At 37.6% G+C, this 17658-nt stretch overlaps 1 protein-coding gene across 2 annotated transcripts in view; it reads right to left on the bottom strand.

Annotated features, from left to right (window-relative positions):
• RBFOX1 (RNA binding fox-1 homolog 1) overlaps window positions 1–7167 on the bottom strand; it is a 1043447-nt gene extending 1036280 nt beyond the window's left edge. Inside the window, exon 1 of one of the 2 annotated variants that reach the window (XM_089692050.1) lies at window positions 6538–7167. In XM_089692050.1, the coding sequence (XP_089548176.1) occupies window positions 6538–6681 (144 nt within the window). In that variant the 5' untranslated portion in view covers window positions 6682–7167. The remainder of the gene's footprint in view (window positions 1–6537) is intronic. The other variant, XM_089692041.1, reaches the window with a different exon arrangement.
• Between the last annotated feature and the right edge of the window lie 10491 nt (window positions 7168–17658).

The following is a 17658-nucleotide window of genomic DNA, read 5'->3' as shown; positions in this document are numbered from 1 at the left end:
AAAAAAATATATACTGTACATATATATATATATATATATATATATATATATATATATATATATATATATATATAATTTATTTATGTATTTATTCTATCTATCTATCTATCTATCTATCTATCTATCTATCTATCTATCTATCTATCTCTTTATCTATCTATCTATCTATCTATCTATCTATCTATCTATCTATCTATCTATCTATCTATCTATCTATCTCTTTATCTATCTATCTCTTTATCTATCTATCTATCTATCTATCTATCTATCTATCTATCTATCTATCTATCTATCCATCTGTCTATCTATCTATTTTTCTTTCTTTCTTTCTTTCTTTCTTTCTTGCTTTCTCTCTCTTTCTATAATATATATATATATATATATACATACACATATTTATGATGTTGTACATATATAACAATATTCATATAGTTAACATACCTGGAGATTTTTTAGTTTTTTTTTTTACTTTCCTTAATCTGTCTATGCTAGTGATTGATAACATGTAAAAGGACATTATAATATTGACTACATGTGTGAATGCGCAGCTTTGAATGAAAATTAGTATCCCTAAAAGCACAATGTCTAATAAAACGCAAGTACAATGCAGCAAAAGATAAAAATGAGCAGCCAAGGCATCCCCCCTCCCTTGGTCCTGGGGGTGATGTTGCTTATATCAGACATGGTTATGTAATCAAGTCCTGTCAACACAGTACGATGAAGCAGCATTCCAGTTCAGGCATAGAACAAAGTGTCTGCCATTAGAATGATGCTCATGTTTCCCACAAACCCTGTTTTGGAGCTACGATTTTTCTCCGGTATGAGATCATAATTTATGCTGGGGGATGTGGGGGTTTTCCCATCTTCCACGTCACTGCTGAGATTCCTGGCGGTATCCTTGCCAAATGGGAATTGCAATAACAAGCAGCAGCATAGAGCAATCTGCCTGCAGCATCATTAGACTGCAGTGCAGATAGCACATGCAGTACTTTCACCATCAACTGCTACAGCCACTTGCAGAGTAAGCTCAATAAAACATATGGGTTCACATTTTAGGTGATTTGCCGCAGTGATTATGTTCCTGCGGCACAAGTAACCTATGAAACTATAGCCTTAAATTGTTACATATTATGTGCCAGATCACTCCAACATATCATTAAAACACAGCTTACTGAAAAGACAGGGAAGTTAGCTCCACACTCCCTGTGATCATTCATAGCTAAATATTTTTTTTTTTAGGGAACATTTACACTCAGGCATTCCATTGCGGTGCGTCAATACACACACATTAACGCGCGTTATAGCACGTCTTAACATGCATTGCATTAAGGCAGTCTATTTATTATGAAAGAGCTGCCATTATACCACAACAGATGGAAATAGGTTCATCACTCTTTTTTAGCACTGCAGGACACCACAAAGCATGGTATATGCATTGTGGTGTGCTGCGGTGCGTTGTGCTCTAATGTACAATGCACTGGGGTGCCATTCACAAAGAATGGAACCATAACGCAGTGCACATAAAGCCGTTCATGCATTTTAGAACGTATCCTTAGTACAGAAGTATAAATGGGACCTAAATCTTTTTTGAAGCAGGAGCCCTTATACAACAAATAAGAGATTTACTCTAAATAGTTAATGATGTAGTATACAAACATGACAAAATATTAAAGATGGGAAGAAGCAACACACCATGCATTACACATTAATACCAGTTATTGGTACTTTTCCCTTTAATTTGTCAGTGGAAATATTATTAATAATAGTGATAACTATAATCATCATTGTCAATAATAATAATGTCTATTCCGGGATAAAACTGCTGCTGATTTTGTTTCTTTTTAACTCTTTCCCTACAGGTTAATGCAAGAAAAAACAAAATAAAGAAACATATTCATTTTGTAAACATTTACCAACAAATATGTAGCACGGGTACTGAATTTCAGTAGATTGAGGTTTGCCGCATTCATTAATTGGAAAGGATTCCCAGTGACAAAGCCACAAATTAAGTTACAAAAGATGCTGATTGACTTAACACGTAGACTATTTAAAGAACGCAGTAACAGCTCTACGTTTTTATTTCCTTTGGGTAATGGGCCTATGCAGCTGATTCCTAGTCTTGCAAAGCCAGCATTTTTCAAATGCCAAATTTCTTCTGTTTAAGCACTTCTCGATGACCAGTCGCAGCCGCCATTAATGATCTACCGAACACTACTTTCTAATTAAAAAAGTTGATCTGGAAGTTTCAGTTCAATTGCTTTCGATCTAGGTATGTCCAGTTTGAGCAATGTCTCCAGTTTAGTTAAATTATTCCCACTTTACAGATGACTTCATTTTGTAAAATAAACCCTATGTATCATCATTAAGTGAGGAACACAAATTAACAGTTCTAGCATGTTGGCAGGGGCATGGCCCACTATAAGATAACTTATTATAGTGCACTTGAACAGATGGTCATTTGACCATGGCTTAGAATTAATGTTTACAGAAGTTTCAAAATACAAATAGTATAGATACAGTCAGGACTGCAGTGCATCCCAAGGGTTATTTTGCTGCTCTACTACCCTTCTTGCTAAACCAAAAGAGGCACATTATTATTAATGCTAACATTAATGTCCGAGGGGCACGCAAACAGCACAGAAAATTCACATACAAGCAAATCTAACTTTACTAACGTACCTCCTGTAAACTCCATCTATTTTTTTTTTTTCCAAAGGTATCGCCCCTAGTAAATAGATCAGCACAAACCTATTGCATTGTCAGTATACAGTACTGAACCTATGCAAACACACAAAAACATAGGATATTGAATTAACACATAAGAATGGATTAACCATTGCAGTGTCCAATTCAAGTCTGTACCATTTCTATGAGTTTGGTAAGGAGTCTAAGAGCTAAATGGTGTAAACTGTTTCTGTAGAGATGTATTCAATATAGCTATGCCAGCTACTACCTTTGGCCACTTTAATGTTATTTCAGGCTAATTGAAAAAAATAAATAAAATAAAATTATATATATATATATATATATATATATATCATTTAAAAAAAATAATATATCAAAACTGAGGCACTGTCACATCACGCTTGTCCCTCATGGATGATGGCTGGCGATTTTTAAGGGAAATACTTAAATTGAGAAATTCAAAGTATGAGTGCAAGAGGGTGTAGGTCATCACAATACTCCTAAATAGATCAAGCTTGATTATAAACAGATCAGAAAGGATCATCTCAATTTGTATAAATGTTATTCCCTTATTTAGAATACATGGGTCTGTGCAGATGTCACTAGTGCATAATTTTTTAGTAAATAACTGTTACTCCTGCTTAAAATGACTGTAAATCTTTTTTGAAGCTGACTATAAAAGCTTCCAGTAATATACCCCATTATATTATAACTTATTACTGTCTGGCCAGAGTGCAAACAGGTCACGTGGTGTGTACAATATATTGCACACATTTTATGAGCCTCATACAAATGAGCAGCAAAAGCACAGTTGCGTGAAAATCAAATTATTGCCTCTATTTACTTTAGTATCTGTAGTAGTGTTGCACTTTTTAAAGCAAAGGTTTTCAAAATAAAAAAAAAATACATGGAAAAAATAAAAAACTATCCTGCAACATTTAAAATAGTTTTCAGAGGCGTTTAAGTGTACTTTCCAAAAAACTCACTGAATATAAACACAGGTGCAATTCCTGCCATATGGTGGTGCATGTATGTTTAAAAGGAAATATATTTTGTAAAATATAGAATTCAGTTGGGACTTACAATTCACAAATGAACTATAAGGGGAACTGTAGCGAAATGATGACATTACATTCTTGCATTTTTATAATACGCTTTTTGATAATATTAAAAAATAATAATAACCATTACACATGATGCATTTAAACTCCCTACATTTTCAAAAGGACTATTTTACCAAAATATATATTGCTTTATAAAATATGATGGGTGTTTATGTAGCCCTTTCTAATGCTGTACCACTTTGTAATTTATAGAAAATCTGTGTAAAATGAATCAATCCATTTTTAGAAAGCTGCAAAATAAAGTAAACTACTTGGTAGCAGACTGACTTCTGCAGTGAAAAAAAAAATTGTTAATGAATGAATTCTGTTTTGGTGATCTATAGCTAAAAGCACTACGCATCATGACACCCAAGTAAAACTATACACAATTTGACACTTCTTACAAATATTAAAAACTTTCTTTTTTGATCTGCTAAATTAGTTTGGATGATGAATACAAATATTTTTTATCACAAAAAAGTGGTTCTGTTTCATATATAGGTTCTTGAGAGAAATGATTATGTTTACAATTCAGCAGATCAAATGCATGCATCTTTAAATAACAATTTAATCCCTTCAGATTTGCATAGGTTTCAATGTATGCCTATTTTTGGTAGAAATGTGCATCTGCGCCTTGAACTATACATAGATGAAGAAATGTTTTTGTACAAATGCAGATAGAAAGAAATGATCATTACATTAAGGTCTAATTACAATAATGTTCATTTGATTCCTCCCTGTGTAGTCATATTGACCCTTCACCTGGAAACACTTTCCTATCTCCAAATTCCTTTACCTATATTTCCAGTTATTAATACATTTCAGGTTGATAAACAAGCGTATTCACCATGATAGCAGGAGTTGCACCAAACAAGAAGCTAGCTTCTAAAAAAAACAAAAACAAAAAAAAAAAACCACTCCAGAGTGAGCTGCAGAGCAGTTATAATCAATGAAAGATTTATTCAAAAGTAAAAGGACAGCCTGCTATTAGGGAGGAGGTAATTAAAAAGACAATCTATGAAAGTTGATGTATTTAGCATTTATCAAATGCAAATTCAGATTCTGAATGCAAAAACATGTACTGCCTCTCCTTTCCTCAAAACTCATTCACAATATATGTGCACATAAATCTTTTACTATGCATATTAGAGTAGGCAAAAGTGACAACAAAACCCAATGGGTAAAGAGGAAGAGCTGAAACTCTTGTTTACTGTCTTTTCACTCCTACACAAGCAAAAAGCCCAGACTATTTCAGGATACCAGGTGAACCATGAGAATACATTATACAGGAGATCTATCATTATTTCATGAAATTATTGGTGAGCAAGAAAAATGCACAGATAGTACAGCACACATTATTTATTACTTGTTAGTTTGGGTGTACTGTTATGAGGGCAGGGTTTATGAAATTACAGTTACGGTGGTGTGCTATACATACTTCATATCAGATGATACAGAGATAAGTTAGAAAATAAAAAAGGTCAAATTCACCTTAAAAGTGTTCATAGCCAGACCAAGAGAGTATATACTCAGCTCTCAATTGCTCTGCTATTTTTTTTGAAACACAAAGTAAAATAAGCTGACTATAAGCGTAACAGTAAGTGAAATATAGAATGACAGAAAATAAAGAGTACACCATGTACACAACTGAGGGTGTCTAGAAATCAAGTGTGTATCTGTATGTATATCCTTGACTATACTAGCATGAAGAAACACAGTAAATATACATGCGCCCACAATACATAATGAATTCTACACAATGTAGGTATACATATAAAGTAAAAAATAGAAATTCTAACCGTGTACGAATTATATTTCACAAAATCCTGGTATACAGTAAGGCAATATTTTAAAAGCAGCCCTTTTTTTTTGCAGTGACTGTATTGAATAAAGGTCCATTTATGATTATGCAGAACCTTTAGCACAAAGCTAGGCATTGTGAAGAGGACTTAAGTATCAGGTGAAGACGACTGGAGATTAGAAAATAGACACCTTTTACAAGATTCACATCAAGATGTATTTTTGTACAAAGGCAAACACAGAATCACATTTAATAAAGCAAATTCCATCAGACAGGCAAAGGCATTTTTAATTTCATGTGATACCAGTACAGCACATGCAGGAAATCCATTCTCTCTCTTTATCATATTATTAGAAGGAACATAGAGCTATTCAAGTTTCAAAAAAAAAATGCCATACCATTCAAAATAATGCTTGAGTGTCTTTTTAAAAACTACTAATAAGCAAGCCTTCCCCTGTGACTGCAGCAAGTACTACACATCTATGAAACCCACAGGCATGACATATTGACTAGCAAAATGAAACACAATGCAACGTGTGCTATCGTTTATTGTATAGGTTATGTTTCTTGTGCACTACATGCTTGAGACTGAATACATGATGATCAGATAAAGAGCACACCGTGTACATGCATTAGACGTACCGAGATGTTAGCACACTCACATCTTAACCTCACAACCTAAGACATTCCAGCTTCCATTCCCAACAATCTGTGCTACCCTGCTTCCTAACAGCTCTTTTACAGTGTCTTACAAAAAAAAAATAGCAAGGGAAACAACATGAAGTTTCTGATTCCTATATCACAAGCAACCAAAACTGCAATGGCACAGATTGAAACAGCTGTAAAAAAAACAATGGTTAAAGTCCAACTCCTGGCAGAAAAAGCTGAACTAGCAAAAAAAAAAAAAAACAGAGAGAGGGAGAGAGAGCAAAGCAAGAAGGAGCTTACCTGCTGCAAGTACATAAAAGTCAAGGCACAAGAGAGCTGTGGACACATGCCCACATTCGGCAGTGCCACACAGGTTGCACCCGTCAGAGGATGCTGCATGGTGTTGCTCTGGAGTCGACGTAGAACAAGTGAAGGGGCTAGCATGCAAGCACGTTTGTCCTGTCTTGTCAGCAGGTTTTAAATGGTCTTTTAGCTGTGGGTATTCTTAGAGTTGAAAAGTCCTTCTTCCCCCTTTGCTATCCTACCGCTGAAAATGTGCGTTCATTTGTCAGCTAAGGCAACTAGGCAAATTAAAACGGAAACCGCTTAAACTGGATAGAATACAAAAACAAGGGATTTAACCAAAGCCTGCAGCTTAATGAAGAGTCAGTGTAACTTCCTCAATGACAGCGAAGAGAGCGAGCTCGGCGTTTCCCAACAGGAGCTTGCTGACTAGCACACAGATTGACTCACTGATGCTCAGTCGGCTGGTGTTGATGCTGCACGGCTTCTCATTTGTCAAATGGGTCCTAGGGCAGAGGCTTTACCACTCACAAAATTCAAATACTGCATTTTTAAATCCCCTGGGAGGGTGGAGAGAAACAGTGAGAGATCGAGTGAGCTAGTGAGAAGGAGAGAGAGAAAGAGAGAAAGCGATTGAACGAGAAAGCTGCATCACAGACAAGCGTGAGATTTGGGCAATTAATGTCACTGCCCAGCTGGGACCCAGTGTCTGTTAGAATTTCTTTTGCATTGCCGTTGGTCAGCAGACTCAGCACCAAATATTCTTCCCCCTTTTTTTTTTTTTAAACCTTGCCAGAAGCCATTCATGGAGATACGTAGAAAATCCTATCTAATAGCCAGTGATCCTGATTTTTATAGCCTTATTAAATTCTCTATCCAGATTTCTGACATTTTACATTTTACTTGATTCTTTTAGGATATTCCTATGGCTCATGCGGCACTGTAAAGTTATAGCAACTGAAAGCTCACTCTGCAGAGGTATTTTTTTAAAGGTGAAAAGGCGTCAGCAAGGATGTTCATTTAAATCAATATCATGCTAGGTCTGTCAGTAAGATTAGTTTCAAAAGTTCCAATTTTTAAATGAATTTTGACTTTTTTCTTTTTTCATAAGCATTTTTTTTCTTTTTGCGGTATTAGCATATTTCACACTCTTATTCCATTCTTGCAGGCTTTTTTGTTTATAGTGGACTATTTGTGTGCCAGTAGGTGTAGTTATTTAAAAAAAAAAACAGAAAGTGACTTGCCATTGTTATATGACTTGCTATATGTCATTTTTAGATTTTTTTTTATTGCAATTATTAAAGATGCATAAACAATTAGAGAAAGGTACAAAATAAACCATTTGCCTGGGTATGCCTATCCTATCTATGTAAATACCCACCAAGCATTTACAGTTTAGCTGTCTTCAATCATTCCAGGGGCAAGTTAGAGTGAACCTGTGACAAGAAAAGTAGGATGCTTTCCTTTGCTGATCTTCTTCTAAAAATGCTAATTTTCTGGCAGTCATTCTTGATCATCTGATATCAATGCTTTCTGATTTGCCCAGCTGGAAAAGGAATGCAGCCAAGAAATGATAACGTGAACTCCTTATTTGCATTCTAGTTCCAGGTCAGTGACCATTAGCTCAGCATGAAAACCAGGCAATTAGCATTTTCAGAAAAAATGGTCTGCAGTGGTAACCTCCATAATTCACTTGGCCCAGATTTCCTTAAACATATTCTATACTGCAATATGTAGATCATCGTTCTGTTAACCGTGCTCCATGCTGAGAGAACATTATTCTGTTTTACAACTAGGAAAGCACAGTTGCTATACAATATCAGGAAACATTAGTAGAACCCCAAATCCAAATCCACCTGATGTTCCTGCTGTGCACAGACAATCCAAGTGTCGGCTCCTTGTGTGCAAGTTGGGAACAGTGAAACGCGTCAAGCAAATTCAAGTTTGGTTGGAGATATTGTGCATGCAGCTTATTTGCTGCATATTTAACTACTTGCCCTCCAGAAGATTTACTCTCCTTCTTGACCAGGCCTTTTTTTGCGATATGGTGCTGCGTTACTTTACCTGACAAGTGTGCGGTCATGCAATGCTGCACATAAATGAAATTTATGTCCTTTTTTTCCCAGAAATAGAGCTTTCTTTCGGTGGTATTTGATCACCTGTGCATTTTTTATTTTTTGTGCTATAAACAAAAAAACTAATTATTTTTTCTTCACAATTTTGAAAAAAAATATATATTTTTGACTTTTTTCTATAAAACGTATCAAGGAAAAAAAATTAAAAAGAAATCAAATGACATCATAAATTTAGGCCAAAATGTATTCTGCTACATGTCTTTGCTAAAAAAAACTCCCAATACCTGTAAATCAATTGGTTTACGTGAAAGTTATAGCGTCTATAAATGGTGGTATATATACTGGAATTTTTACTTTTTTTATACAATCTGCGACTTATAGCGGGACTGCAGGACTGATGGACTGTGGCGGACATTCTGAAACTGGGCGGGAACTGACTAACTGCCACTGACATCCCCAGTGACACTAATACAGTGATCAGTGCTAATAAAAAGCACTGACACTGTACTAAAGACACTGGGCAGGAAGGGGTTAACTTTTGGGCGAACAGAGCATAAACTGTGTGCTGTGTGTGTTTTACTATGTTTGCTGTTTTACTACGGAAACATGCTGCTTTGTATTTCTGTGCAGAGAAATACAAAGCAGCATGTCCTTGCTGGCAGGAGAGAGACCTGTGTTGTTTATAGACAGGTCTTTCCTCTGTCAGCTTTACACGGCGATTGCCAGGTGCCAGTGGGAATTCTCCGGCTGGGACCCGGTGATTGACATCCCTAGCCGCAAATGGTGGTGCAGGTAGGGTGTCAGCACGCATGCCCCCTGCCCGGAAATTCATGATTTTGCTCAGCCCGGTAGCAGTACTTCTACTATAGGGCCGTGGGCAAGCGGTTAATAAATACAAGAAGAAGAGCTTACATTGGAGTGCAGCTCTCATCTTTTTGATTCCCAAAAAGTAAACAATCAGCGCGGTTCCTGATCATGTGATCACCATGTCAGTCAGTTTTAGTTATCAAATGGGTTTGTGTATAAATAATTTATGTATATAAATAAACTTGTTGGATATAGCTGTCAATGTACCTCACAGAACAACAGCTAAGTCAACAGGCTGCAGCTGTCACAGAGAGCACAATAAATATATAAACAAATAATTAAACAAAGAAAATAACTATAGATGGTATTTTTTAAATGTGTGTCCATTTTTTCAGTGTATAATAAAAGTGTGCCGAATAAAAGCCATATATGTCCATAAAAAACAATTTGAATGTTATTTAGATAGACATACTAATCACAAAGTTATTGTCAAGTAAGCAATGTTGATCCTGCAAAAGCTGGTCTGTATGCATTTGAGTTTCAATAACCTCTGGTTATGAAAGGGTTAAAGTTTATGTTCAGACAAAACTTTCTGAATAGACTATGGAAAGATTAGAGCCCCTGTTAGATTTTTACTGCTATCCAGAGCTCCACTGGAGGGATATCCTCAAACTGTTGTGGTGACAATCATTTCATCAGAAGAAAATAAACGAAAATCTGCAACAGAGATGCTTCTTATTGACTTCTCCTAGAATCCTAAAGTCCTTTTATTTCTGTGTTCCTGTTGGAGATTTTCCCTCACTTCCTGTCTGGAGAAACTGTTGTCACTTTGACAGCAAATGAAGAGAAATCTCTCAGCCCCAGAAAGCAGTAAAAACTTGATAGGGTTTCTAATCCCTCTATACTCTCAAAAAAGATATGTTGCCTATCTAATAAATGAAAAAGAAATGAGCAGCAACCTATAGAAACTGCTTAGTGATACATCTTGATGCCATGGGATATATTGCTTTGTACATCTTTATTCTTCTGTAAGCTGCCACTGTAAATCTTTCATTACTGCCATATGAACAATACTAGAACAGAAAAATATTCATTACCTCAAGTTTTTTTCAAATGGATTTTTTAATGTTGATAATTACAAGAAAAACATCCCTAACGATTAATCGCATTGTTGGTACAGTGACCTCCTGACAAGCTCCTTGTGTGTACCAGGCTTATGTAGATAAGTAGATAAGAAGCAGAGTAGCTTGTTGTCACTGCCTCTGCTTTCTCCATGCCTTCCTTTGTGTGCAAACTAGGGAGTGCATTACAGGTAGAGTTGCTCTTTATTATTACACAAGATTATAGGACTTGGGTTATTTATGGGTGTACAGTCAGGTCCATAAATATTGGGACATGGACACAATTCTAACATTTTTGGCTCTATACTCCACCACAATGGATTTGAAATTAAACAAACAAGATGTGCTTTAACTGCAGACTGTCAGCTTTAATTTGAGGGTATTTACATCCAAATCAGGTGAACGGTGTAGGAATTACAACAGTTTGCATATGTGCCTCCCACTTGTTAAGGGACCAAAAGTAATGGGACAATTGGCTTCTCAGCTGTTCCATGGCTAGGTGTGGGTTATTCCCTCATTATTCCAATTACAATGAGCAGATAAAAGGTCCAGAGTTCATTTCAAGTGTGCTATTTGCATTTGGAATCTGTTGCTGTCAACTCTCAAGATGAGATCCAAAGAGCGATTAATGGGGCCCTATGGGATAGCTCAAAAGGGCGACTTGGGTACTCTTTCCCCTTTCCTGCTTTCTATTTGTAGGTTGTGACATTCTGCAAAGCAAGCACAGCAAAAATGGCAGGCACTCTAAAGCCCATGCTCCCGGAGCCTTAGTCACCGCTCTGCAGAAAATGCACTGTGGCTCCCACCCACCGTCCCATTCTTCATTTATTCCTGATAGTTGTGGTGTTATTTAGTGGGGGAATTAATCATTGTCTGGATGATCACCATGTCTTGATTTTCTGGTATGGGTTGTTGTATAGTCAGGATGGCTACATCTTTCTGTTAATAATTGTTTGTAATATTATATTAGGTTACCCCTCGAATAACACTGGGGCCGATGCAAAAAAGTTGCCAAAATAATCTTTTAAAAAATTGCTTGAGTTCTGTGAGTTTTGTCTCTTTATTTAGTTAATGTTACTAAACCCACAACAGTAAAATCTGTCTGTATATGCAGTAAAGCATGCTTTTACACTCATTGTGGAACCTAAAGAGTTAATCCTCTGCATTGTGTAAAAACGCTGTTTGATCCTGATTTCTCTGATTCACCCCTTCTTTCAGTGTCTCCTTCTTATCTTTTGATAAGACATATTTTGTGGAGACACTCTGCACATGCTCATTTTGGTGTGTATTGCTAGAGAGTTTTTTTTTTCTGGGGAGAGTGTATGTGATCAGTAGAGGGCCAATCTGCACTGTTCAGACAGAGGTCAGGGGTTCTGCATCCTCCTACAGCAGAATGAAAGCTCCTCCTAAAAGCTTTAATGTGCTGGACACTGATAAAAGTCACAAAACTTCTATATACTGCTGATGAGAAAAGGAATTTAGCAGTTTATATTTACTGAAATAATTGTGCTTCCATGTTCTGTGTACTGTGGGAGAGCTATGCCATGTTCACTGCTTTAAAGTTTATATACTGTAAAAAAATAATATATTACTGATTACAAGTCTATAGATGTGGTGGCTACATTAGCTCTTTTTTCATGCTTTTTACCTAGTGATCGTGCAAGTAAATCCCTTCCTATCTTAGGGTGGCAACGCTCAGTCATCGCACTGTATCTGTGAAGAAGCAGTGTTGTCACCCTAAACTGCTCTACTGATTAAAGCACAAACACCTCTCCCACTCTTTTTCTCAATTACACAAGGGGGAGTTTTTTGTAGTTCCCAGAAGATAATATGGGAAGATGACAACATTGATGGGATGAGTTGGCGCAAAGTTAGATGCTCATAATTAGGTCCATAATCCCTCAGGGGGGAGAGGGGGTGAAAAAAAACATGAGTGGGGGGGGGGAAGGGGAGACAGAGACCAATGGTTGAATCCATTAAAAAGACCATGGCGGACCAAGGAACGGTCGCAATGTGCGTGTTCATTCACACTATTGTTCACAGGTGGCGCACACACCTAGTGCATTATCCAAGGTTTATTGTAGGAATGAAATAATAAAAACTTATGCTCCCAAGGCATCTAGCCCTGGTTATTTACTATTTGACCTCCATACAGGTTGGTCATCAGCTCTGAGGAAAGGGATTCGTCCCCGAAACGCGTCAACCATTTGACCACACTGACAGTGAGAACACCTTGCCCGCCGTTGTGGGCATTGTCATTTTTCTATGCTTTTTAGATACATGCTTCGTCTGTGAGTATGTTTTTATTATTTCATTCCTACAATAAACCTTGGATAATGCACTAGGTGTGTGCGCCACCTGTTTTCTCTCTATCCAGTGGCTGATTTCCCCGTCTGAGGAGGGCTGCACCCCTGGAACATTTCCTTTGGTTGTCACTGTCCTGGTACCCTTGGCTTCCCTTTTGGCTGTGCATATCCTGAGGCGCTGGAGAGTACATACGATATCCGGTACACTATTGTTCACAATTAAAGTATATAACAGTCTACACTGAGTGGCGTCTTCTTTTATTTCTTTTTTTTGAAGATGATTACATTGTTTGAAGTTTCAGCTCAATGCAAAGGGAAGCAAAGCCCCTTACACACGGGCCAAATATCAGTCGAAATCAGCCGGTACAGTATATTCTGGGAAATTTTCGGCTGCCCATGTGTATGGGTCCTTGTTTGACAGAAGCCGATCTCTATGCTGGTTTCTTTTGAGCGTGCTTGCTGGAAAACCAGCAGTCGATCAGCATCCAATCAGCACTCTCAGCCAGTGTGTTCTGGCGCGGCGGGGTGGAGCCTGTCATAACACAATAGCTCAGTGGGCAGATCACTGTACTAAAATCGCATTGTTGGTACAGTGACCTCCTGACAAGCTCCTCGTGTGTACCAGGCTTATGTAGATAAGTAGATAAGAAGCAGAGTAGCTTGTTGTCACTGCCTCTGCTTTCTCCATGCCTTCCTTTGTGTGCAAACTAGAGAGTGCATTACAGGTAGAGTTGCTCTTTATTATTACACAAGATTATAGGACTTGGGTTATTTATGGGTGTACAGTCAGGTCCATAAATATTGGGACATCGACACAATTCTAAAATGTTTGGCTCTATACACCACCACAATGGATTTGAAATTAAATAAACAAGATGTGCTTTAACTGCAGACTGTCAGCTTTAATTTGAGGGTATTTACATCCAAATCAAGTGAACGGTGTAGGAATTACAACAGTTTGCATATGTGCCTCCCACTTCTTAAGGGACCAAAAGTAATGGGACCATTGGCTTCTCAGCTGTTCCATGGCCAGGTGTGTGTTATTCCCTCATTATCCCAATTACAATGAGCAGATAAAAGGTCCAGAGTTCATTTCAAGTGTGCTATTTGCATTTGGAATCTGTTGCTGTCAACTGTCAAGATGAGATCCAAAGAGCTGTCACTATCAGTGAAGCAAGCCATCATTAGGCTGAAAAAACAAAACAAACCCATCAGAGAGATAGCAAAAACATTAGGCGTGGCCAAAACAACTGTTTGGAACATTCTTAAAAAGAAGGAACGCACCGGTGAGCTCAGCAACACCAATAGACCTGGAAGACCACGGAAAACAACTGTGGTGGATGACCGAAGAATTCTTTCCCTGGTGAAGAAAACACCCTTCACAACAGTTGGCCAGATCAAGAACACTCTCCAGGAGGTAGGTGTATGTGTGTCAAAGTCAACAATCAAGAGAAGACTTCACCAGAGTGAATACAGAGGGTTCACCACAAGATGTAAACCATTGGTGAGCCTCAAAAACAGGAAGGCCAGATTAGAGTTTGCCAAACGACATCTAAAAAAGCCTTCACAGTTCTGGAAAAACATCCTATGGACAGATGAGACCAAGATCAACTTGTACCAGAGTGATGGGAAGAGAAGAGTATGGAGAAGGAAAGGAACTGCTCATGATCCTAAGCATACCACCTCATCAGTGAAGCATGGTGGTGGTAGTGTCATGGCGTGGGCATGTATGGCTGCCAATGGAACTGGTTCTCTTGTATTTATTGATGATGTGACTGCTGACAAAAGCAGCAGGATGAATTCTGAAGTGTTTCGGGCATTATCTGCTCATATTCAGCCAAATGCTTCAGAACTCATTGGACGCCGCTTCACAGTGCAGATGGACAATGACCCAAAGCATACTGCAAAAGCAACCAAAGAGTTTTTTTTAAGGGAAAGAAGTGGAATGTTATGCAATGGCCAAGTCAATCACCTGACCTGAATCCAATTGAGCATGCATTTCACTTGCTGAAGACAAAACTGAAGGGAAAATGCCCCAACAACAAGCAGGAACTCAAGAGAGTTGCAGTAGAGGCCTGGCAGAGCATCACCAGGGATGAAACTCAGTGTCTGGTGATGTCTATGCATTCCAGACTTCAGGCTGTAATTGACTGCAAAGGATTTGCAACCAAGTATTAAAAAGTGAAAGTTTGATTTATGATTATTATTCTGTCCCATTACTTTTGGTCCCTTAACAAGTGGGAGGCACATATGCAAACTGTTGTAATTCCTACACCGTTCTCCTGATTTGGATGTAAATACCCTCAAATTAAAGCTGACAGTCCGCGGTTAAAGCACATCTTGTTCGTTTCATTTCAAATCCATTGTGGTGGTGTATAGAGCCAAAAATGTTAGAATTGTGTCGATGTCCCAATATTTATGGACCTGACTGTATTTAATGTTATGTATGGCAAGGGACATGTTGCTTCTACAATTTATTAATTCAATATACTGTACACGTATGAGTGTAAACAAATAGTAAAACAACGATTTACAGTATATTTTTTTAGTTAGATGTGAAAATTGCTTATGCAAGTTGTGCAGAATTGACTGGCACAAAATACACATTTAATGCCCTGGAAAAAAATATTTATCTGGCATTAAGAACTTTGCATAATCTTTAAACTGCAGGTAGGGGAGGCTTGTGGAACCACAAAACCTTACATAAGTTCAGAAAGTCATCAAGAAAGAGATTAATGTTCTTTTGTGCATAAAATCATGCACAATCATTTGCATGATAATGTTTGTTCTTGCCCAAAAATATACGGGGATGTCTTTACACCTAGACAGGCAGTTCTGATGCCTGCTAGAGCCACCTAAATTATGGGGCTGATTAATTTAACTGAGTAACTCAGTACTATGAGCAGCCAAACACTTATCTGAAGGGTTAGGGTTAACCACTTGAAAACCACAATACGTATATAAATGGTGCTTTACAGAGGTTATGGCTAAAGATATCAGCCATAACCCGATATCTTTTTTTTTTTCAGTTGATGGACGCTTTCTGATGAAAGTGGTCCCATCAGCTCATTAGCTACAGGATCACTTTCTATAGCGGCAGGAGGGATCACCTGTGTTTCTCAGGCTTACCGTTAAGACTGGAGCGCACGAGAAACAATCCGACAGTGCAGCTGGCTGCTCCTAGAGGAGATGAGAGACTCTATGGTCTCTGATCACCTCTATGGTGTTGGAGAACCAGAGCATGACATCACATCCAATCCAGGCCAGATCTTAGCAATTTTTTGCTTTGTTAAAGTAAAAGGTAAAAAAATAGATTTTTTTTATCTTTTGCTTTTAAAGGTACAGGAGAGATTTGAGGTCTCTTTGACCCCAAATCTCTTCTTAATGAAACACAAAATAAAATATAAAATAAATAAGAAAAATTTTTTTTTTAAAGTGCCCCCTTCACTCCTAGCTCACGCGCAGAAGTAAAGACATATGTAAGTCGTGCACGCTTATGTAAACGGTGTTTGCAGCCTACATGTGAGGTATCGCTGCAAACATTAGAGTGAGAGCAATAATTCTAGTGCTAGACCTCCTTTATAACCCTAAACAGGTAACCTGAAAAGTTTTTAAAGCATCACCTTTAGAGATTTTTAAGTAACTTAGATTATCGCCATTCCACAAGCGTGCACAATTTTAAAGTGGGACATATTAGGTAACTAACTCACCGTAACATCCTCTTTCATATTTTACAAAAACTGGGGTATATATTGTATATTTTTTTATTTATTCAAGAGTAGCTCCGCAAATACCATGACATAAAAAAATTAAACAATTGTCATTTAATTCTTCAGGATCTTTGCTAAAAATATGTGTATATATATAATGTTTAGGGGTTATAAGTAATTTTCTAGTAATAAAATGCCCTCCAGAGGATTTACCCCCCTTCCTGACAAGGCCATTTTTTGCAATACGGCGCTGCATTACTTTAACTGACGATTGCACGGTCATGCAATGCTGCACTTAAATGAAATGTATGTCTTTGTTTCCCACAAATAGAGCTTTCTTTCGGTGGAATTTGATCACCTCTGCGGTTTAATTTTTTGTGCTATAAACAAAAAATGACTGACAATATTATTGACTTTTTGCTATAAAACATTCAATACAAAATTTTAAAAATCTAGTGTCTTCATAAATTTAGGCCAAAATGTATTCTGCTACATGTATTTGCTAAAAAAAAAATCCCAATACGTGTAAATTAATTGGTTTCCGTGAAAGTTATAGCATCTGCAAACGGCAGTATATACTGAATACAGAAATTTTTATTTTTTTTATAAAAGTAATGGCAGCGATCAGCAACTTATAGTAGGACTGCGGGACTGCGGCTGGCATTCTGACACTGAGTGGGAAATGACTAACTGCCACTGATATCCCCAGTGACACTAACACAATGATCAGTGCCAATAAAAAGCACTGACACTGTACTAATGATACTGGGCAGGAGGGGTTAACAACTGGGGTTTTCAAAGGGTTAATTGTGTGCTGTGTGTGTTTTACTGTGTGCTGTGTTTTATTAGGGAGACATGCTGCTTTGTATCTCTCTGCTGTTCAAAGAGATACAAAACAGCATGTCCATGCTGACAGGAAAGAGACCTATGTTGTTTGCACACATGTCTCTCTCCTGTCAGCTTTCCCCGACAATCGCAGAGCTCCAGTCGGGAATCACCAGCTGGGACCTGGAGATTGTAATCTGTAGCCGCCAATAGCGGCGCAAGTAGGGCAGGGCGCACGCACCCTACCTGGAAATGCAAAACACGTATATATACA

The sequence above is a fragment of the Staurois parvus genome, unplaced genomic scaffold (assembly GCF_062004578.1).
Source record: "Staurois parvus isolate SC_StPar_1 unplaced genomic scaffold, SC_StPar_1.0 ptg000022l, whole genome shotgun sequence".
Lineage (NCBI taxonomy): Eukaryota > Metazoa > Chordata > Amphibia > Anura > Ranidae > Staurois > Staurois parvus.
Note: the sequence above shows the minus strand (reverse complement) of the source record. Positions and strands in the feature narration are given on the sequence as shown.